The following is a 24,015-nucleotide window of genomic DNA, read 5'->3' on the forward strand; positions in this document are numbered from 1 at the left end:
GGGTTGGCCATTTCGGATTAAGGTGAGGAGAAATTCCTTCATTCCAGAGGGTTGTGAGTCTTTGAGAATCCACAGTCCTCCAGGGGAGAGTATTCCAATCATTGAGTATATTGAAGGCTGAGATCGATAGATTCTTGGACACAAAGGGAATCACGGGATATGGGGATAGGGCAGGAAAGTATTGATGTAGAAGTTCAGCCATGACCTTATTGAATAGGGGACCAGGCTTGAGGGGTCATATGGTCTTCATCTTATTTCCTACTTCTCCTATTTCATATGTTCTTTTGTTACTGAAGGTATTAAAAGACTAAAAAAATAAGTCAGCGGATACATTTTGATCATGTTATTGTGAAATACCTAATTTTTGATTTGTTATATTTTGTTTAAAACAATATTTTGGATATTAGGAATTTGAGCTACTGAGAAAAAAAAAGACAATTGTTATTCCAAAAGAATTTAGATTAATTAGATTGGTTCACTTATTTTCCATTTTTTAATTCATAGGTTTGCCTGACCTGTCATTTAGGATTGGGTATTTTCATCAGTCCCCAGTTGTTTATCATTGGAGGTTTTCTAGCTGCTTTCCTTTTTTGATTCAGACGCTCCTTCCCTCTTCAGTTCTGGTTTACTTCTATTTTACTTTGAACCATTACCAAAGTGTTGATGGTGACAGTGCTCACAGTGAAACTGTGCCAATAAATGCATGACAATAGGAACTAAGACGAAAACAGAACGTGTGCGCTAGACATGAAACTTTTAATATATTATAGATTATGGACATATCCCTGAGATAATTACAAAAACGACAAGGAAGTAATTGTGCATCAAGGAGTTTCTTGGTTTCAGCATGCAGGATGATCCACAAATATGATTGTTGTGCCAAATCAAATTTAATCTGCTGAAGTTCTGGTTCAGTTTGATGACCGCAGCCTCTAAATTCAAGCTCATTTACATCATTTTTTGCATGGGAGTCCAAAGTGGAGACACTTTTATGTTGTTACAGCTGCATATTTTGTTTGCTTTATTCTATAATGTATTTTTGATCTATTTACAGGACTTTCCAGGATATGCCCGTGTGAGTCCAATACACCTAACCAACGGTAGCCCACGTACTTGTAGGAATCCCGCACTGGGTGCCATAAGTCCTGATGGAGCCAGACTTGTCAACAGACGCAGGTAAGATGATCGCCAAAATATATTTTTTCAAATGAATGCTTTCTGCATACGATCACTGTTCTCATTTTATGTGGAAAGCACTGAAGTAAGAAATGGAATGTTCTACAGATCTCTTTAATTACCCAGGGGAACAGTCAGTTGAAAGAGCAGTACTATATAATTTTATGTAATTAGTCTTCCTGATAGAGTAACAATTTAATGCTCATGTTGTTCTAATAACCCTACAGCTCTTCATTTTTTAAACAATTTCATGTGTTTATGTATGTTGAAAAACATTTATTTTTTTGGTTTTTTTTATTCATTCTTGGAATATGCATGTCGGTGGCCAGGCCAGCATATATTGCCCATCCCTAATTGCCCTTGAGAAGATGGTGGTGAGCCACCTTCTTGAACCACTGCAGTCCATGTGATGTATGTACACCCACAATGTTGTTAGGAGGGAGTTTCAGGATTTTGATGCAGAAACAGTGAAGGAACAGCGAAATAGTTCCAAGTCAGGATGGTGAGTGACTTGGAGGAGAACGTGCTGGTGTTCCCATGTATCTGCTGCTCTTTTCCTAGATGGTAAAGGTGGCGGATTTGGAATGTGCTGTTGATGAGTTTCTGCAATGCACCTTGTAGATGGTACACACTAATGCTGCTGTGCGCCAGAGCTGGAGGAAGTGAATGTTTAAGGTGGTGGATGGGGTGCCGATCAAACGGGCTGCTTTGTCTTGGATGTTATCGAGCTTCTTGAGTGTTGTTGCAGTTGCACTCATGCAGACAACTAGATAGTATTCCATCACACTCCTGACTTGTGCCTTGTAGATGGTGGACAGGCTTTGGGGAATCAGAATTCCCAGCCTCTGACCTGCTGTTGTCGCCACAGTATTTATGTGGCTGGTCCAGTTCAGTTTCTGGTGAATGGTAACGCCCAGGATGTTAATGGTTGAGGTTTCAGTGATCATAATACTGTTGAATGTCATCGGGAGATGGTTAGATTCTCTTGTTGGAGGTGGTCATTGCCTAACACTGGTGTGGCATGAATGTCATTTGCCACTAATGAGCCCAAGCCTGAATGTTGTCCAGGTCTTGGTGCACACGAGCACAAACTGTTTCAGTATCTGAGGAGTTGCAAAAAGGTACTGAACACTGTGCAATCATCAGCAAACACCCCTCCTTCTGACCCATTGTTGGAGGGAAGATCATTGATGAAGCAGCTGAAGATGTTTGGGCCATGGACACTACCCTGAGGAACTCTTGCAGCGACGTTCTGGGGCTTAGATGGTTGGCCTTCAACAACCACAACCATCTTCCTCTGTGCTAGGTATGTCTCCAACTAGTGGAGCCGTTTCCCTTGATTTCCATTTACTTCAATTCTGCTCGGACTTCTTGAGGCCTTGTTCAGTCAAATGCTGCCTTGATGTCAAGGGCAATCACTCACACCTCACCTCTAGAATTCAGCTCTTTTGTCCATGCTTGAACCAAGGCTTTAATGAGATCTGGAGCCGAGTGGCCCTGGTGGAACCCAAACTGAGCATCCATGAGCAGATTGTTGCTGAGTAAGTGCTGCTTGATAGCACTGTTGCTGACACATTTTATCACTTTGCTGATGATTGACAGTATTCTGATGGGCTAGTAATTAGCCGGATTGGATTTGTTCTGCTTTTGGTGGACAGGACATACCTGTGCAATTTTCTACATTGTCAGTCAGATGCCAGTGTTGTAGCTGTACTGGAACAGCTCGCAGCTAGCTCTGGAGCACAAGTCTTCAGTACTATTGCCACAATGTTGTCAGTGCCCATAGCCTTTGCTGTATCCAGTGCCTTCAGCCATTTCTTGACATCACGTGGAGTGAATCGAATTGTGTGAAAACCTCAGGAGGTGGCCAAGAATCATCATTCACTTTGCGCTTCTGGCTGAAGATGTTTGCAAATGCTTCAGCCTTGTCTTTTGCAATGATGTGCACCCCTATAATTGAGGATGGGGATATATGTGGAACTTTCTCCTCCTGTTAGTTGTTTAATTGTCCACCACCATTCACGACTGGATGTGGCAGGATTGCAGAGCTTTGATCTGATCCATTGGTTTTGGGATCACTTAGCTCTGTCTGTAGCATGCTGCTTCCACTGTTTATCATGCAAGTAGTCCTGTGTTGTAGGTTCAGTAGGTTGGCACCTCATTTTTAGGTATGTCTGGTGCTGCTCCTACACTCCTCATTGAACCAGGTTTGGTCCTTTGGCTTCATGGTAATGGTAGAGTGGGGGATATGCTAGGCCATGAGGTTACAGATTGTGGTTGAATACATTTCTTCTGCTGCTGCTGATGGCCCTCAGCACTTCCTGGATGCCATGTTTTGAGCTGTTAGATCTGTTCTGAGTGGTACAGTGGTGGTTCCACACAACACAATGGACGGGATTTCGTCTCCTCAAGGACTGTGCGGTGGTCACTCCAATCAATAATGTCATGGACAGATGCATCTGTGACAGGTACAAAGAACAAAGAACAAAGAAAATTACAGCACAGAAACAGGCCCTTCGGCCCTCCAAGCCTGCGCCGATCCAGATCCTCTATCTAAACATGTCGCCTATTTTCTAAGGGTCTGTATCTCTTTTCTTCCTGCCCATTCATGTATCTGTCTAGATACATCTTAAAAGACGCTATCGTGCCCGCGTCTACCACCCCCGCTGGCAAACGCGTTCCAGGTACCCACCACCCTCTGCGTAAAGAACTTTCCACGCATATCCCCCCTAAACTTTTCCCCTCTCACTTTGAACTCGTGATCCCCAGTAATTCAATCCCCCACTCTGGGAAAAAGCTTCTTGCTATCCACCCTGTCTATACCCCTCATGATTTTGTACACCTCAATCAGGTCCCCCCTCAACCTCCGTCTTTCTAATGAAAATAATCCTAATCTGCTCAACCTCTCTTCATAGCTAGCACCCTCCATACCAGGCAACATCCTGGTGAACCTCCTCTGCACCCTCTCCAAAGCATCTACATCCTTATGGTAATGTGGCGACCAGAACTGCACGCAGTATTCCAAATGTGGCCGAACCAAAGTCTTATACAACTGTAACATGACCTGCCAACCCTTGTACTCAATACCCCGTCCTATGAAGGAAAGCATGCCGTATGCCTTCTTGACCACTCTATTGACCTGCGTTGCCACCTTCAGGGAACAATGGACCTGAACACCCAAATCTCTCTGTACATCAATTTTCCCCAGGACTTTTCCATTTACTGTATAGTTCATTCTTGAATTGGATCTTCCAAAATGCATCACCTCGCATTTGCCCTGATTGAACTCCATCTGCCATTTTTCTGCCCAATTCTCCAATCTATTTATATTCTGCTGTATTCTCTGACAGTCCCCTTCAGTATCTGCTACTCCACCAATCTTAGTGTCGTCTGCAAACTTGCTAATCAGACCTCCTATACTTTCCTCCAAATCATTTATGTATATCACAAACAACAGTGGTCCCAGCACGGATCCCTGTGGAACACCACTGGTCACACGTCTCCATTTTGAGAAACTCCCTTCCACTGCTACTCTCTGTCTCCTGTTGCCCAGCCAGTTCTTTATCCATCTAGCTAGTACACCCTGGACCCCATGCGACTTCATTTTCTCCATCAGCCTACCATGGGGAACCTTATCAAACGCCTTACTGAAGTCCATGTATACGACATCTACAGCCCTTCCCTCATCAATCAACTTTGTCACTTCCTCAAAGAATTCTATTAAGTTGGTAAGACATGACCTTCCCTGCACAAAACCGTGTTGCCTATCACTGATAAGCCCATTTTCTTCCAAATGGGAATAGATCCTATCCCTCAGTATCTTCTCCAGCAGCTTCCCTACCACTGACGTCAGGCTCACCGGTCTATAATTACCTGGATTTTCCCTGCTACCCTTCTTAAACAAGGGGACAACATTAGCAATTCTCCAGTCCTCCGGGACCTCACCCGTGTTTAAGGATGCTGCAAAGATATCTGTTAAGGCCCCAGCTATTTCCCCTCTCGCTTCCCACAGTAACCTGGGATAGATCCCATCCGGACCTGGGGACTTGTCCACCTTAATGCCTTTTAGAATACCCAACACTTCCTCCCTCCTTATGCCGATTTGACCTAGAGTAATCAAACATCTGTCCCTAACCTCAACATCCGTCATGTCCCTCTCCTCGGTGAATACCAATGCAAAGTACTCATTTAGAATCTCACCCATTTTCCCTGACTCCACGCATAACTTTCCTCCTTTGTCCTTGAGTGGGCCAATCCTTTCTCTAGTTACCCTCTTGCTCCTTATATATGAATAAAAGGCTTTGGGATTTTCCTTAACCCTGTTTGCTAAAGATATTTCATGACCCCTTTTAGCCCTCTTAATTCCTCGTTTCAGATTGGTCCTACATTCCCGATATTCTTTCAAAGCTTCGTCTTTCTTCAGCCTCCTAGACCTTATGTATGCTTCCTTTTTCCTCTTAGCTAGTCTCACAATTTCACCTGTCATCCATGGTTCCCTAATCTTGCCATTTCTATCCCTCATTTTCACAGGAACATGTCTCTCCTGCACGCTAATCAACCTCTCTTTAAAAGCCTCCCACATATCAAATGTGGATTTACCTTCAAACAGCTGCTCCCAATCTACATTCCCCAGCTCCTGCCGAATTTTGGTATAGTTGGCCTTCCCCCAATTTAGCACTCTTCCTTTGGGACCACTCTTGTCTTTGTCCATGAGTATTCTAAAACTTACGGAATTGTGATCACTATTCCCAAAGTAGTCCCCTACTGAAACTTCAACCACCAGGCCGGGCTCATTCCCCAACACCAGGTCCAGTATGGCCCCTTCCCGAGTTGGACTATTTACATACTGCTCTAGAAAACCCTCCTGGATGCTCCTTACAAATTCTGCTCCATCTGGACCTCTAACGCTAAGTGAATCCCAGTCAATGTTGGGAAAATTAAAATCTCCTATCACCACCACCCTGCTGCTTCTACATCTTTCCATAATCTGTTTACATATTTGTACCTCTATCTCACGCTCGCTGTTGGGAGGCCTGTAGTACAGCCCCAACATTGTTACCGCACCCTTCCTATTTCTGAGTTCTGCCCATATTGCCTCACTGCTCGAGTCCTCCATAGTGCCCTCCTTCAGCACAGCTGCGATATCCTCTTTGACCAGTACTGCGACTCCTCCACCCCTTTTACCTTCCTCTCTATCCCGCCGGAAGCATCGATATCCTGGGATATTTAGTTGCCAATCATGCCCTTCCCTCAACCAAGTCTCAGTAATAGCAATAACATCATACTCCCAGGTACTAATCCAGGCCCTAAGTTCATCTACCTTACCTACTACACTTCTTGCATTAAAACAAATGCACCTCAGACCACCAGTCCCTTTGCGTTCATCATCTGCTCCCTGTCTACTCTTTTCCTTAGTCACGCTGACTTCATTATCTAGTTCCTTACAGGCTTTAGTTACTACCTCCTTACTGTCCACTGACCTCCTCATTTGGTTCCCATCCCCCTGCCACATTAGTTTAAACCCTCCCCAACAGCGTTAGCAAAAGCACCCCCAAGGACATTGGTTCCAGTCCGGCCCAGGTGTAGACCGTCCAATTTGTAATAGTCCCACCTCCCCCAGAACCGGTCCCAATGACCCAAAAATCTGAACCCCTCCCTCCTGCACCATCTCTCAAGCCACGCATTCATCCTGAGAATTCTTTCATTTCTACTCTGACTATCACGTGGCACTGGTAGCAATCCTGAGATTACTACCTCTGAGGTCCTACTTTTTAACATGGCTCCTAACTCCCTAAATTCTGCTTGTAGGACCTTATCCTGTTTTTTACCTATATCATTGGTGCCTATGTGCACAACGACAACTGGCTGTTCACCCTCCCCTTTCAGAATGTTCTGCAGCCGATCTGAGACATCCCTGACCCGTGCACCTGGGAGGCAACATACTATTCGGGAGCAAAAACAAGAAATGCTGGAATCACTCAGCAGGTCTGGCAGCATCTGTGGAAAGAGAAGCAGAGTTAACGTTTTGGGTCAGCGACCCTTCTTCGGAACTGACAAATATTAGAAAAGTCACAGATTATAAACAAGTGAGGTGGGGGTTGGGCAAGAGATAACAAAGGAGAAGGTGCAGATTGGACCAGGCCACATAGCTGACCAAAAGGTCACGGAGCAAAGGCAAACAATATGTTAATGGTGTGTTGAAAGACAAAGCATTAGTACAGATTAGGTGTGAATATACTGAATATTGAACAGCAGCAAGTGCAAACCTGAAGAAAAACAACCTGAAAAAAACAGTGGGTAAGCAAACTGAACAAACTAAGATGAAATGAAATAAATGCAAAAAAAGGATTGTAAAAAATGTAAAAAGGAATGTAAAAAAAAAGGAAGAAAAAATAACTAAAAATGACTAAAAATGAAAGTAAAGTGGGGGGCTGTCATGCTCTGACAGAGTTTCAGAGCATGACAGCCCCCCACTTTACTTTCATTTTTAGTCATTTTTAGTTATTTTTTCTTCCTTTTTTTTTACATTCCTTTTTACATATTTTACAATCCTTTTTTTGCATTTATTTCATTTCATCTTAGTTTGTTCAGTTTGCTTACCCACTGTTTTTTTCAGGTTGTTTTTCTTCAGGTTTGCACTTGCTGCTGTTCAATATTCAGTATATTCACACCTAATCTGTACTAATGCTTTGTCTTTCAACACACCATTAACATATTGTTTGCCTTTGCTCCGTGACCTTTTGGTCAGCTATGTGGCCTGGTCCAATCTGCACCTTCTCCTTTGTTATCTCTTGCCCAACCCCCACCTCACTTGTTTATAATCTGTGACTTTTCTAATATTTGTCAGTTCCGAAGAAGGGTCGCTGACCCGAAACGTTAACTCTGCTTCTCTTTCCACAGATGCTGCCAGACCTGCTGAGTGATTCCAGCATTTCTTGTTTTTGTTTCAGATTTCCAGCATCCGCAGTATTTTGCTTTTATACTATTTGGGAGTCTCGGTTTCGACCACAGAACCGCCTATCTACTCCCCTTACAATCGAATCCCCGATAACTATAGCCCTTCTACTCTTTTTCCCGCCCTTCCGAACAGCAGAGCTAGCCACGGTGCCATGAACCTGGCTACTGCTGCCTTCCCCTGGTGAGCCATCTCCCTCAACAGTATCCAAAACGGTATACCTGTTTTGGAGGGAGATGACTGCAGGGGACACCTGCGCTGCCTTCCTGCTCTTTCTCTGCCTTTTGGTCACCCATTCCCTTTCACCCTCAGCAATCCTAATCTGCGGTGTGACCAATTCGCTAAACGTGCTATCCACGACCTCCTCAGCATCGCGGATTCTCCAAAGTGAGTCCATCCGCAGCTCCAGAGCCGTCATGCGGTCTAACAAGAGCTGCAGCTGGACACACTTCCAGCACGTGAAGGAGTCAGGGACATCAGCCGTGTCCCTGAGCTCCCACATTGAGCAAGAGGAGCATAACACGGGTCTGAGATCTCCTGCCATTTTCAATCTTAAGCTTAAGTTAGTCTTAACTTAGATAAACGAAAAAGGAACGAAAAGTTTTCACCAACCACAGGAAAAAAAAATAGAAAAAGCCTTACCTTATCTGCACACCACCGAGTCCTTTTTTTTTTTGGTTAGAGGAGGAGGGCGGGTGGGAGACACTACAGGTGTAGTGTCTCGGGTTCAGCCGCTGCCCAAATATATAGGACTTACTTACCCAGCTGCCACCTTGCTCTCCCTGTCGCCGCTGCAAAAAGAAACCGCCAAAACAACAAGGTAAGTTTATATAAGTTGTAAACTCACTTACCCAGCTGCCACCTCGCTCTCTCTGTCAACGCTGCAAAAAGGAACTGCCAAAACAACAAGGTAAGTTTATATAAGTTGTAAACTTGGTGAGGGCAAGGTCAAGTAGGCTTTTTCCTCTTGTTGGTTCTCTTGCTACCAGTCGCAGGCCCAGTCTGTCAGATATGTCCTTCAGGACTCGGCAAGCTTGGTCAGCAATGGTGCGACTGAGACATTCTTGGGTGATAGGCATTTAAGCCACCCACCCAGAGTACATTTTGTGCCCTTATTACCCTCGGTGCTTCTTCTAAGTGATGTTTAATATGGAGTAACACTGATTCATCAGCTGAGGGAGGGTGGTAGAATGTTTCCTTGCCCATGTTTGACCTGATGCCATGGGGTCCGAAGTTAACGTTGAGGATTCCCAGGGCCACTCCCTCCCGACTGTATACCACTGTGCCACCACCTCTGGTGGGTCTTTCCTGTGTGTGAGACTGGACATATTCAGGAATGATGATGGTGTCTGGGATGTTGGCTGTAAGGTATGATTTGGTGAGTATGACTATGTCAGGCCGTTGGTTGACTAGTCTGGGACAGCTCTGCCAATCCCCAGATGTTAGTAAGGAGGGCTTTGCAGGGTCGACTGGGCAAGGTGTGCCTTTGTCGTTTCTTGTGCCTGGGTTGATGCTGGGTAGTCCTTCAGGTTTATTATTTATTTAGAGATACAGCACTGAAACAGGCCCTTCGGCCCACCGAGTCTGTGCTGACCAACAACCACCCATTTATACTAACCCTACAGTAATCCCATATTCCCTATCGCCTACCTACACTAGGGGCAATTTACAATGGCCAATTTACCTATCAACCTGCAAGTCTTTGGCTGTGGGAGGAAACCGGAGCACCTGGCGAAAACCCACGCAGTCACAGGGAGAACTTGCAAACTCCGCACAGGCAGTACCCAGAATCGGACCCGGGTCCCTGGAGCTGTGAGGCTGCGGTGCTAACCGCTGCGCCACTGTGCCGCCCAGATTGATAATCTTTGACTTTTCTGTTATATTGAGCAATGCATGGTCAAATTGCACCTGGATTGTTGTTGAAAGTAATGATACCATATTAACAGCTGTTTTGTCCATTTGAACATTTGCATCATAGTTCAGAAGATACTAGAGAAGGTAACATCGTATCTTTGCATCACACATGCATCGACCTTCATTCCACCTCCCTGCAGGGAAAACAAAACATGAAAGGCAATTTTATTTTCCTTCACCCGCAGAAATGGGGTGGTAGCAGAGTTAAAATCCTTGTGGTTGACCTTCCCGGCCTAATCCCATTATTTTATTTTAACTCAGCCCTTCTGTCTGGCACCCTAAGTGCCCATGTGAGGGAACCTCATTAATCTGTGCAAATCGTGGTTCTATGATGCAGATAGGATCCCAAAGCAGTTTTGATGGCCTACTGGAAGGCAACTGCGCTACAAATGCTCTGCTCAATAAACTCAGTGATCAAGAGCAAGAAGCCCTGAAAGGATCAGTGTAAATAGTTTTTGTGGGGCCAGGAGGCGATCCTCTAGACTCCATAAGAATAATAAGAACATAAGAACTGGGAGCAGGAGTAGGCAATTCAACCCCTCGATCTTGCTCCGCCATTCAATACGATCATGGCTGATCTCATCTCGGCCTCAACTCCACTTTCCTGCCCGTTCTCCATAACCCTTCAAGCCATTACTAATTAAAAATCTGTCTATCTCCTCCTCAAATTTTCTCAATGTTCCGGCATCCACCGCACTCTGGGGTAGTGAATTCCACAAACTCACGACCCTTTGAGTGAAGTAATTTCTCCTCATCTTTGTTTTAAATCTGCTACCCCTTATCCTAAAACTATGACCCCCTCATTCTAGATTGCCCCACAAGAGGAAACATCCTCTGTCTACTTTGTCAATCCCCTTAATCATCTTATATACCTCAATTAGTTCTCCCCTCATTCTTCTAAACTTTAGAGAGTAAAGGCCTAAACTGCTCAATCTCTCTTCATAAGACAAACCCCTCATCCCTGGAATCAATTTAGCGAACATCCTCTGAACTGCCTCAAGTGCAACTACATCCCTCCTCACGTAAGGGGACCAAAACTGTACGCAATACTCCAGATGCAGTCTCACTAATGCCTTGTACAGTTGCAGCAACACTTCCCTACTTTTCTACTCTATTCCTTTACCAATAAATGCCAAAATTCCATTTGCCTTCCTTATTATCTGTTGTACCTGCATACTAGTTTTCAACGAATCATGCACGGGGACACCCAGATCCCTCTGCACTGAAGCACTCTGAAGTAATATGGGGAGCCATCACCCACCCTCCATGGTGGTGTTCCCTCCACCTTCCAGATCTCTCTGCTTGCATGTTGGGTCAGTCTCTGCATCACCTGATTTTGCATTAGGCTGGAACTGCATTGGGGCACCTGGGGCATGCTGTTTGCCAGCAGTATATAAATTAGGACCTGCCTTCAAAATGGACAGGGAGTCCCAGAGGGCCTTGATAGTTAAAATTTCCCTGTGGAGGTACAGAAATCTTCTAACTGCTGAAAATCTGGATGAGCTTTCTCCATTGTTTAATTATTAAAAAAACACTCATCTTTAAATCTGATCAAAATTTCTTAGCATTTTCTACTTGGAATGAAAATGTGACTGCTGTAAATTCTGAAAAATAAATCTCCATGTTCTAAGTCTTGAAATACCTTTGAGGTATCCTGAAAATTTCAAACCAAAGGGTCTCATTGATGGAAGACATATATTGATTTTGTATCCATGCTGAAGGAGTTCCATGCAGACTTTTGCCCAGGATCATTAATGTCTCAATACTTCCAGCTCGACATTTTGGAGCAGTTTGGTGCATCTGGCAAGTGCTTTTAGGTTGACATATCAAGAAGGTTGCTTAAGTAGTTTGAAGGTGATCATCCTCCCCTCAAATCCCTCCATAACATCCCTTGCATTAAACTTGCTGTCCTTGGACAACTCAGCAGACTCTGGCAAACCTAACAACTGTAAAATGCTTGAGTTCTTATACCATCTGAGACCAAGATGTAAACTCAGATAAGAATCCACACTGTAAAGCTGGAAGTAACTAGCTGTCTTCAAATAAAAAAACAAACTCTCAATAAATAACCAGCCTGTCATTTGAAATAGTGAGAAGAGAGTAGTTTATTTCTGTACTGCTGTGTAGTGAATGCTCACTGCTCTCTATACCAGCATTGGGCCAAGGATTTAAAAAAAAAAGTAAAATAGTGGTCAGGTTTTTTTTAAAAAAGTAGTCACTCAATAGATTACATTTCTTTCAATATAATCATTTCTATCCTTACAGCTAGAGAGAAAAAAACATCTGTTGGTATGTTAATGCTGGTATGTTCTTTGCTCTTTTTCACAGCCCATTAAGTTACCCAGCATTCAACAGGTATTCTTCTTCATCCTTGTCATCACAAGCATCAGCTGAAGTTAGCAACATCACCGGGCAGTCTGAAAGCTCTGATGAAGTATTTCATATGCAGGTATATCATGCTTCTACATTGAAAATCACATTAACAGTATTATTCTATTAAATATATTCTATTTCATTTAAACAGATACTTTGATGAACTGGCCCAAGTAGCAGTTATGTAGGTGTGTTGCATCTATTGGCATGAGTAGACTCCATAAATGAGGACAGTACAATTGATGTATAGGAACATATGGTGGTTTAAAAGGAGTCAGCTCTGGTTCGGATCCCATTTCCCCTGGGACTTGCCTCCCAAAGATTGTTTGACTTCACTGCCTCGACGCTGCTACATCCCAGCAACTTGATGTTCTAAAAAGCCTTCCAAGTCTTGCTAAACCTCAGGATTTCCCTCCCAAGACTTCTTTCCCCACACACTCCTAGATCCTGCAATCTTCAGTGCTCATAAATCTCAAGATTACATCCCAGATAGGTATGCTGCATAAGCGTTGGGGGAATATTTTGAAGGAAAAGTACCCATCCTCTGCACTCCTTTCTCTCAACAATAAACACAGTGTTCTGACGAAAGGTTTTCGAGCTGAAACATTAACTCTGTTTGTTTCTGTAGCTGTTAGACCTGCTGGGTATTTCCAGCATTTTCTGTTATTTCAGATTTCCAGCATCTGCAGTATTTTGTTTTTGTAATCACCACTTTATGTTGTTAATCAACTGTTTGCTTGGGGTCCTTTATTTACATGGAAATGTAGAAATTGTAACGCAGGAGGATGCCTCCTTCCTCCCCACCCATTTGGCTTGGTGCTGAATTTTGATTCCTGTTGAGACTAATTTTATACAGTCCCATTTTCCTACTTTCTTTCCAAACTAATGTGATTTTCCTGCTTTCTGCTGAAACCCTTTATATATCAAGTAATTAACAGTATCTTTTTGAAATCTATAATTGATTTGGTATTAACCCAATGCATTCCACAACCTTAAGCTTTCTCCTTTATATTGCTCTCTGAAATGCTTTACTCTTTTATTTTCATTTACAGGATGTGGGGTCACTGGCAAGTCCAGTATGTATTGCCCTTGAGAAGGTGGTGGTGAGTCACCTTCCTGAACCGCTGTGGTCCGTATGGTGAATGTACTCCCCCAGTGCTGTTAGCTAGAGTGTTTCAGGATTTTGACCCAGCAACTATGTGGAACAACAACAACTTATATCGCACCTTTAATGTAATAAAACATCCCAAGGTGCTTCATAGGAGCAATATAAAACAAAATATGACACCAAGCCACATAGAGATCCTAGGTAAGATGGCCAAAAGCTTGGTCAAAGAGGTAGGTTTCAAGGAGTGTCTGAAAGGAAAAAATCAAGATGGAGGTGTGTAGGGAGGGAATTCCAGAGCTTAGGACCTAGGCAACTGAAGGCACGACCATCAATGTTGGAGTGATTAAAATCAGTGATGCTCAGAAGGCCAGAATTGGATGAGCGCAGTTATCTCTAAGAGTTGTGGGGCTGGTGGAGATTATGGAGGTAGGGAGGGGCGAGGCTATGGAGAGCTTTAAAAACAAGGATGAAAATTTTAAAATCATGACGTTGCCTGACTGAGAGCCAATGTAGGTCAGCGAACACAGGGGTGCTAGTTGAATAGGACTTGGTGCAAGAAGGACATGGGCAGCAGAGTTTTGGATGACCTCAAGTTTACAGAGGTTAGAATGTGGGAGACCAGCCAGGAGTGTGTTAAATAGTCGTCAAGAAGTAACAAAGGCATGAATGAGGGCTTCAGCATCAGATGAGCTAAGGCGGGGAAAGAGTTGGGCAGTTTTAAATAAGCGGTCTTAATGATGGTCCAAATATATAGTTGGAAGCTCAAATCAATGTCAAATATGACACCAAGATTGCAAACAGTCGGTTTAGTCTTCGACAATTGCCAGGGAGAGGGGATGGAGTCGGTAACTTGGGAATGGAGTTTAGAGTAGGAACCGAAAAACAATAGCTTCAGTCTTCCCAATATTTAATTGGAGGAAATTTCTGCTCATCTAGTCGGATAAGCAGTCTGATAATTCAGCAACAGTGGAGGAGTCAAGAGAAGTGGTGGTGAGGTAGAGCTGGGTGTTGTTGCCATAAGTGTGAAAACCAAGCTCTGTGCTTGTGGATGATGTCACTGAGTGACAGCATGTAGATGACAAATAGGAAGGGGCCAAGGATAGATCCTTCTGTCAGGACAGTGCATAACTCAGAAGGGAACTTGGAAGTGGTGGTGTTCCCATGGACTTGCTGTTCTTGTCCTTCCAGGTGGTGGAAGTCACGGGTTTGGAAAGGGATGTTGAAGAATCCTTGCTTGATGACTTACGGCATGCCTGTTGTAGATGGTACACCCTGTAGTCATGGTGCACAGTGATGGAGGGAGTGTATGTTTAAGATGGTCGATAGCCAGACAAGCAAGCTGCTTGTCTTAAATGGGGTTGAGCTTCTTGAGTGTTGTTGGAGCTGCATTCATCCAGGCAACTGTATCATTACAGTCACTGTGGAGATATATTTTGTTATCTTAAGATCATGGCTGCTTACATTGACTTTATTTGAACAGTTCCTGAGCTTATTATTTATCCAGCACTTGAGATATGTCAGACTAACCCTAATATTATGCACCAGTGTATTAATGTTTTGAGTTTAAATTAAGAATAATATATATATATATATGTATGTTTTTAACTGGCATGTATCTTTACTATCCAGACTACCATTACCTACTTATTTTCTGTTTTGTTGAAATTTGATTGGCTGCTTTATATGTTTAAATAAGGTAAAACATGTCTGTAGAAGAATTGTTCTTAGTAGTCAGCTATGTTTTGATGAGATAATTAAGTGCTGCTACAGAGAACTATCCAATAACTTCAACTACATTAAGACCCATTAGATGACATAAAGAACAAAGAAAATTACAGCACAGGAACAGGCCCTTCGGCCCTCCAAGCCTACGCCGATCCAAATCCTCTATCTAAACCTGTCGCCTATTATCTAAGGGTCTGTATCTCTTTACTTCCTGCCCATTCATGTATCTGTCTAGATACATCTTAAAAGACGCTATCGTGCCCGCGTCTACCACCTCCGCTGGCAATGCGTTCCATGCACCCACCACCCTCTGCATAAAGAACTTTCCACGCATATCCCCCCTAAACTTTTCCCCTTTCACTTTGAACTCATGTCCCCTTGTAATTGAAACCCCCACTCTGGGAAAAAGCTTCTTGCTATCCACCCTGTCTATACCTCTCATGATTTTGTAGACCTCAATCAGGTCCCCCCTCAACCTCCGTCTTTCTAATGAAAATAATCCTAATCTACTCAACCTCTCTTCATAGCTAGCGCCCTCCATACCAGGCAACATCCTGGTGAACCTCCTCTGCACCCTCTCCAAAGCATCTACATCCTTTTGGTAATGTGGCGACCAGAACTGCACGCAGTATTCCAAATGTGGCCGAACCAAAGTCCTGTACAACTGTAACATGACCTGCCAACTTTTGTACTCAATACCCCGTCCGATGAAGGAAAGCATGCCGTATGCCTTCTTGACCACTCTATTGACCTGCGTTGCCACCTTCAGGGAACAATGGACCTGAACACCCAAATCTCTCTGCACATCAATTTTCCCCAGGACTTTTCCATTTACTGTATAGTTCATTCTTGAATTGGATCTTCCAAAATGCATCACCTCGCATTTGCCCTGATTGAACTCCATCTGCCATTTATCTGCCCAACTCTCCAGTCTATCTATATTCTGCTGTATTCTCTGACAGTCCCCTTCACTATCTGCTACTCCACCAATCTTAGTGTCGTCTGCAAACTTGCTAATCAGACCTCCTATACTTTCCTCCAAATCATTTATGTATATCACAAACAACAGTGGTCCCAGCACGGATCCCTGTGGAACACCACTGGTCACACGTCTCCATTTTGAGAAACTCCCTTCCACTGCTACTCTCTGTCTCCTGTTGCCCAGCCAGTTCTTTATCCATCTAGCTAGTACACCTTGGACCCATGCGCCTTCACTTTCTCCATCAACCTACCATGGGGAACCTTATCAAACGCCTTACTGAAGTCCATGTCTACGACATCTACAGCCCTTCCCTCATCAATCAACTTTGTCACTTCCTCAAAGAATTCTATTAAGTTGGTAAGACATGACCTTCCCTGCACAAAACCATGTTGCCTATCACTGATAAGCCCATTTTCTTCCAGATGGGAATAGATCCTATCCCTCAGTATCTTCTCCAGCAGCTTCCCTACCACTGACGTCAGGCTCACCGGTCTATAATTACCTGGATTATCCCTGCTACCATTCTTAAACAAGGGGACAACATTAGCAATTCTCCAGTCCTCTAGGACCTCACCCGTGTTTAAGGATGTTGCAAAGATATCTGTTAAGGCCCCAACTATTTCCTCTCTCACTTCCCACAGTAACCTGGGATAGATCCCATCCGGACCTGGGGACTTGTCCACCTTAATGCCTTTTAGAATACCCAACACTTCCTCCCTCCTTATGCCGACTTGACCTAGAGTAATCAAACATCTGTCCCTAACCTCAACATCCGTCATGTCCCTCTCCTTGGTGAATACCGATGCAAAGTACTCGTTTAGAATCTCACCCATTTTCTCTGACTCCACGCATAACTTTCCTCCTTTGTCCTTGAGTGGGCCAATCCTTTCTCTAGTTACCCTCTTGCTCCTTATATATGAATAAAAGGCTTTGGGATTTTCCTTAACCCTGTTTGCTAAAGATATTTCATGACCCCTTTTAGCCCTCTTAATTCCTCGTTTCAGATTGCGCCTACAATCCCGATATTCTTTCAAAGCTTCGTCTTTCTTCAGCCTCCTAGACCTTATGTATGCTTCCTTTTTCCTCTTAGCTAGTCTCACAATTTCACCTGTCATCCATGGTTCCCTAATCTTGCCATTTCTATCCCTCATTTTCACAGGAACATGTCTCTCCTGCACGCTAATCAACCTCTCTTTCAAAGCCTCCCACATATCAAATGTGGATTTACCTTCAAACAGCTGCTCCCAATCTACATTCCCCAGCTCCTGCTGAATTTTGGTATAGTTGGCCTTCCCCCAATTTAGCACTCTTCCTTTAGGACCACTCTCGTCTTTGTCCATGAGTATTCTAAAACTTACGGAATTGTGATCACTATTCCCAAAGTAGTCCCCTACTGAAACGTCAACCACCTGGCCCGGCTCATTCCCCAACACCAGGTCCAGTATGGCCCCTTCCCGAGTTGGACTATTTACATACTGCTCTAGAAAACCCTCCTGGATGCTCCTTACAAATTCTGCTCCATCTGGACCTCTAGCGCCTAAGTGAATCCCAGTCAATGTTGGGAAAATTAAAATCTCCTATCACCACCACCCTGTTGCTCCTACAGCTTTCCATAATCTGTTTACATATTTGTACCTCTATCTCACGCTCGCTGTTGGGAGCCCTGTAGTACAGCCCCAACATTGTTACCGCACCCTTCCTATTTCTGAGTTCTGCCCATATTGCCTCACAGCTCGAATCCTCCATAGTGCCTTCCTTCAGCACAGCTGTGATATCCTCTTTGACCAGTAATGCAACTCCTCCACCCCTTTTACCTCCCTCTCTATCCCGCCTGAAGCATCGGTATCCTGGGATATTTAGTTGCCAATCATGCCCTTCCCTTAACCAAGTCTCAGTAATAGCAATAACATCATACTCCCAGGTACTAATCCAAGCCCTAAGTTCCGAAGAAGGGTCACTGACCCGAAACGTTAACTCTGCTCTTTCCACAGATGCTGCCAGACCTGCTGAGTGAATCCAGCATTTCTTGTTTTTGTTGCCCTAAGTTCATCTGCCTTACCTACTACACTTCTTGCATTAAAACAAATACACCACAGACCACCAGTCCCTTTGCTTTCATCATCTGCTCCCTGCCTACTCTTTCCCTTGGTCACGCTGACTTCATTATCTAGTTCCTTACAGGCTTTAGTTACTACCTCCTTACACTCCACTGACCTCATTTGGTTCCCATCCCCCTGCAACATACAATGATTTTTTGCGACCAGCAAAGTGTGGCAAGGTAACTCATTGATTCCAGTGAATTTCAGCAAAACTCCTCATAGTATTGATCAGCAGTTCATCACTTTAGGGAGGGGTGAGAAATGACTGCTGCTGCAAAAGTTGGATTCCTTTGGTAGCTTAAAAATGCAGGTATCTTTGAAGATTTTCAACATGTTGATGGCTCCTCAGGGGTACGATTGCCTACGTACGGGACAGGAGGGTGGACGCCTGCCTCATCAGCCTGGACAAGGAGAAGGCTTTTGACAGGATATCACACACCTACATGATGGACGTGCTTTCCAAAATGGGGTTTGGGGAGGGAATCTGCAATTGGATCAAACTGCTCTACACAAACATCAGTAGTGCAGTCTCAATTAATGGGTGGGAATCGGAAAGTTTCCCGATCCAATCTGGAGTCAGACAGGGCTGTCCTCGCTCCCGTCTTGTTTGTTTGCTGTATTGAACCCTTTGCTGATTCTATTAGGAAGGATGCAAGCATAAGAGGGGTGACAATCCCAGGCAGCGGAGGCACTCGGGTTAAAACCTCCCTGTACATGGATGACATCGCCGTCTTCTGCTCGGATCCGCTGTCCGTGCGCAGACTGATGAGCATCTGCGACCAGTTCGAACTGGCCTCGGGAGCCAAAGTTAACCACAGCAAGAGCGAGGCCATGTTCTTTGGGAACTGGGCTGACCGATCCTTTGTCCCCTTCACCGTCAGGTCAGACTACCTGAAGGTGTTGGGGATATGGTTCGGAAGGGCCGGGGCATGCACCAATTCCTGGGAGGAGCGGGTAGCCAAGGTACAACAAATTTGAGCATGTGGGGGCAGCGATCTCTCTCCATTGTGGGTAAGAGCCTGGTCATCAGGTGCGAGGCGCTCACGTTGTTGCTGTACGTGGCGCAGGTCTGGCCCATACCCCACTCCTGCGCTGTGACGGTCACCCGAGCCATTTTCCGCTTCACCTGGGCATCCAAAATGGACCGGGTCCGGAGGGACATGATGTTCAAACCTCTGGATAAGGGCGGGAAAAATGTACCCAACGTGGCCCTCATCCTGATGACCACCTTGGTGTGCGGCTGCATCAAGCTGTGTGTAGACCTCCAGTACGCAAACTCCAAGTGTCGCTACGTGCTGAGGTTCTATCTGTCCCCGGTGTTGCGAAGGATGGGCCTGGTCACATTGCCGCGGAACGCTCCATGCAGTTGGGCTGTGCCGTACCACCTATCCTTTGTGGAGCAGTTTCTGCAGGAATACACCTTTGACCACCGATCCATCAGGCAGTGGTCTGCACGGAATGTCCTCAAGGCCCTACGGGAAAAGGAGACGGTGGATCCTGTCGGATGGTTCCCCGAGCAGATCGCCCAAGTCATTTGGTGGAATGCCTCATCACCAGAACTTTCAAACAAGCACCAAGATGTAGCTTGGCTGGTGGTGAGAAGAGCCCTCCCCGTCAGATCCTTCCTGCATGCCCGAAGTCTCGCCCCCTCCGCACACTGCTCCCGCGGTGGCTGTGGTGGGGAAGAGAGGGTTGCCCACCTCCTCCTGGAATGTGTCTTTGCAAAGCAGGTGTGGAAAGAGATGCAGTGGTTTTTGTCGAGGTTCATCTCAAGCAGCTCTGTAACACAGGAGTCTGTGCTCTACGGGCTGTTCCCAGGAACGCACACCGAGACAAACATCAACTGCTGCTGGAGGACTATCAATTCGGTGAAAGACGCCCTTTGGTCTGCCTGAAACCTGCTGGTCTTCCAGCACAAAGAGTTGTCCACGACCGAATGTTGCAGACTGGCACATTCCAAGGTCCAGGACTACGTGCTGAGGGACGCACTAAAGCTTGGGGCAGCTCCAGCAAAGGCTCAATGGGGAAAGACCACAGTGTAAGGTCCCCCCACCAAGCTGAACTGAGGGGCTGGATCCATGGGAAACCCCTCGAACTGTATCGGGAAAATTTTCATTTGCTGTAAAATGTAAAAATGTAACTGGCATGACAAATGTGAAATGGAAGGGTTGTGAGGCAACTCATGATTGTAATGAAGCAAACGGACCTCCTTTGCACTGTTTGTATTATTTGACTTGGTGCTGTTTGAAACTGGTAATGTAATTTTTACAGATTTTTATGAATAAAGTATATTTTGGAAATAAAAAAAAACATGTTGATGGCTCCAATAAAATAGCAATCTATGTTATCTCAATCAATTGTTAATCCTACTTTGTCTATTTAAATAATTTACACTCACTTAGTAACACTGGACACCTGTTGTCCAGCAATAATGATGGAAAATGGAACATCTGATATCATATATTTCCTCATTTAAATACACCTTGGCCTATTTGGGTGGCTCATTCTGAAGGAAGTGATGCTATAACGTCGGACTGCCATAAAAGTAAACAGGGATTCAGCATAACCTCCCCTAATACTGGCAGAAATCAAGAAGAAAATCTTGCCTTATGGGTTTCTTTCATAACTATTGAAAGGCAAAATAATATTCTAGTCCATTTGGAAATAACTTATTGTTCTTCAAAAGCGAAGTATGCTTTATTAATAAATGCATTGTATATTGTTTGCAGGCAAGTCCATCTACCTCAAGCTTAAGCTCCACACATTCAGCCTCTCCAAATGTCACAAGTTCAGCTCCATCCAGTGCTCGAGGTAGGTCTGTTCAATCCAGTTAACTGTTCCTTTTTAAAGGTTAAGTTCAAACTATTTGTCAAAGGATATAAAATGTTTGAAAGTATGAATTCTTTGTGTGTTAGTGTGACTGCTATGGCCAAATGGCGTAAAAGTGATTGTTTGCTTACTGTATATTTTAGGTTCCCCGCTGCTGTCTGATAAGCACAAACATTCAAGAGAAAATACATGCTTGTCTCCCAGAGAACGGCCTTGTAGTGCCATTTATCCAATATCCATGGAATCTGCACAGGTAAGCAGACCACGAAGAAAGCTGAGTGTCAGTAAGTCTCTCAAAAGCATGATTATATACACAAAATACTCAAACTGACTGTAATTGAAGATTTCACAGAGTTCAATTACAAAATGTGGACTTGGTTGAAGCATTCAAAATAAAATGAACTAATTCCTCTCAGAAAAAGCAGTTTACGCTATGTTGGTTAAAGAGACATGCTGTCAAATTTTTTCATCTTGCACTCATCAGGACAGATGCAAGAATGCCACATTTCAAAGGGAACAACAATTCATACTGCTTGAGAAAAGGGTGCTGATTGGTTGGCGAGTCGACTCTGGTTGAGGCATTGCCATGGAGAATGCAACAGGAAACTATTGTCCCCCATGCTTCAAAAAAGTCGCAAGGCCTGGACATGTTCCTTTAGCCTTCAGAGATAGGTCCCTACATGTAAATATATGTAGCTTCTAGCAAGTGTAAGTGAGCCACGCTGATCAATATACGTGTTGGGATTCCTGCAGCTCCATGTGCTATAAGATTGGTTTTATCGACAATCTTGTAAATAGAGCCCAAGCCATTTGCTCACCGTGCAAACTTAACATAAAAATAGGAAGCATCAAAGCTATCCTGCAGGATAATGGCTCATTGTGTATTGCTGATACCACAAATGAGCCTAAGGCCTCCACTTTCGGACCTGAAAAGTGTCCAGTCTACCTCAAATTACCCTGGAAGCGTAAGGTATCTCTCAAATTTGAGCAACAGGTAAAGTTACCTGTTTCACACTGCTGCTCTGCAACACAAGTGGTATTTTCCACAAACAGATTGCTGCCAACAAGCCAAAAAGAAATTCTGCCCACCACACAAATGACAAATGTGGTATATGAAGTCCAGTGTGATGCCAAGTACAAAGGCCCTATGTCCCAAAGACTGGCAGATCATATTAAATATCACAGCCCTTCAGCTATTCACAACAGACAGACTACTGACCCTACTCAATTCGCCCATATTTGCAAAACTCAGAACAAAATGGCTAATGTTCGTTGTGATTCTGCGATTAGATAGCACTTCCTGAACAATCTAGGAATTTGTTACGACCGGGTGAGAAAGGTATCTAGGGTTCCCTATCATCCTTCACCTGGTCTTACCGTAACAGGATTTAATTTTAAACACATAGTGTTTTCAGCTCCCCCTTGGTGACTCCTTGTTGACCGCTTTCTAATTATAAGGCAAAGAAACCAGCACAAACAGGTTTCCTTAGCTTTAAAGAAGAAAGGTTGAAATTTATTAAACTTACACTCTAATTCAGTTGATGCCTATGGATTCACAACGCGCCCACGCTTGCATGCATAAGCGATGCACACATGCAACTAGAGACAGAAAAGAGCAGAAGAGAAATAAAGTGGAGACATTTGAGGCAATATCTGAAGAGTTTTTCTTATGGTTCTTCAAGCTCACTGTCGAGTCCTTGATTCTTGCTTTTCATTGGGGCCCAGTATTCTTCTTCAACCTTGTTCGTTGCAGGAGACTTTTCTTTCTTAGGGTTCATGTGTCTTCAGTGAATTCAGCTTGTGAGAGAGAGATTGGAACAGACAGGAGAGATCTTCTCAGTCCAGGAGCAAACAGTCTTTTTTTTTACTTCAAACTCTCTGTGGCTGGTTCAAAACACCCTGGAACAGCCAGTTAATCATGTGACCAGCTGGTCCAACCAGACCTGGCCCTGTGGATTGCATCACCCCAGCAGGCCCTGAAATGCACTTACCCAACCCCTCTCTGCCCAGTGATTAACATCCATTGAGGGTTGAATGTGTCAATGAATGGTCCTTTGTCTACACAAGCACCGTCTGTTAGTATGCAAATATTTTTTCCAGCCACGGCTGATCTGTTCAACAAGTCATTTCCTCGCTCCAGCAACAGGTAAAAATCAATGTTCATATGACAAAACCAATGTGCCTCATTCTTGATAGGTCGGGGCCTGCATTACACCACCACACCCAGCGGAATGAAATGCTATTTGTGAAAAACACATTTCACTAAAACGGTTGAGCGAAAATATGATGCAGAAAAAAAAACATGCATTTCTCTCAATCATTCGCATTCATTCATAAATCCTAAAATGTATTACAGCTTGCCTTTTCTTGGTGCCAGTGCCACTTTAACTGCCCCCTTTTGGCATCCCTGTAAACATGTGGTTCTTTGGGGAAGTTTTTCTTCCGTTTGACCATTTCCATGGCTGCCTAGTTTCTTTGAGATTTTTGTTTTATTCATTCATGGGATGTGGACGTCACTGACTATGCCAGCATTTACTGCCCATCCATAATTGCCCTTGAGAAGGTGGTGGTGAGTTGCCTTCTTGAACCGCTACAGTCCATGTGAGGTAGGTATACTCACAGTGCTGTTAGGAAGGGAGTTCCAGGATTTTGACCCAGCGACAGTGAAGGAACGGCAATATAGTTCCAAGTCAGGATGGTGTGTGACTTGGACGGGAACTTGCAGATGGTGATGTTCCCATGCATCTGCTGCTCTTGTCCTTCGAGGTGGTAGAGGTCGCGGGTTTGGAAGGTGCTGTCTAAGGAGCCTTGGTGTGTTGCTGCAGTGCATCTTGTAGATGGTACACACTGCTGC

General features: G+C 44.3%; 1 protein-coding gene across 4 annotated transcripts in view; it reads left to right on the top strand.

Annotated features, from left to right (window-relative positions):
- Positions 1-24,015, top strand: part of LOC137379568 (dedicator of cytokinesis protein 4-like) — a 545,491-nt gene that overhangs the window by 485,106 nt on the left and 36,370 nt on the right. For all 4 annotated transcript variants that reach the window (XM_068050580.1, XM_068050582.1, XM_068050581.1 and 1 more), the window contains exons 45-48: positions 1,055-1,176; positions 12,374-12,494; positions 21,062-21,143; positions 21,305-21,414. In XM_068050580.1, the coding sequence (XP_067906681.1) occupies positions 1,055-1,176; positions 12,374-12,494; positions 21,062-21,143; positions 21,305-21,414 (435 nt within the window). The remainder of the gene's footprint in view (positions 1-1,054; positions 1,177-12,373; positions 12,495-21,061; positions 21,144-21,304; positions 21,415-24,015) is intronic.

Source organism: Heterodontus francisci, chromosome 18, assembly GCF_036365525.1.
Source record: "Heterodontus francisci isolate sHetFra1 chromosome 18, sHetFra1.hap1, whole genome shotgun sequence".
Lineage (NCBI taxonomy): Eukaryota > Metazoa > Chordata > Chondrichthyes > Heterodontiformes > Heterodontidae > Heterodontus > Heterodontus francisci.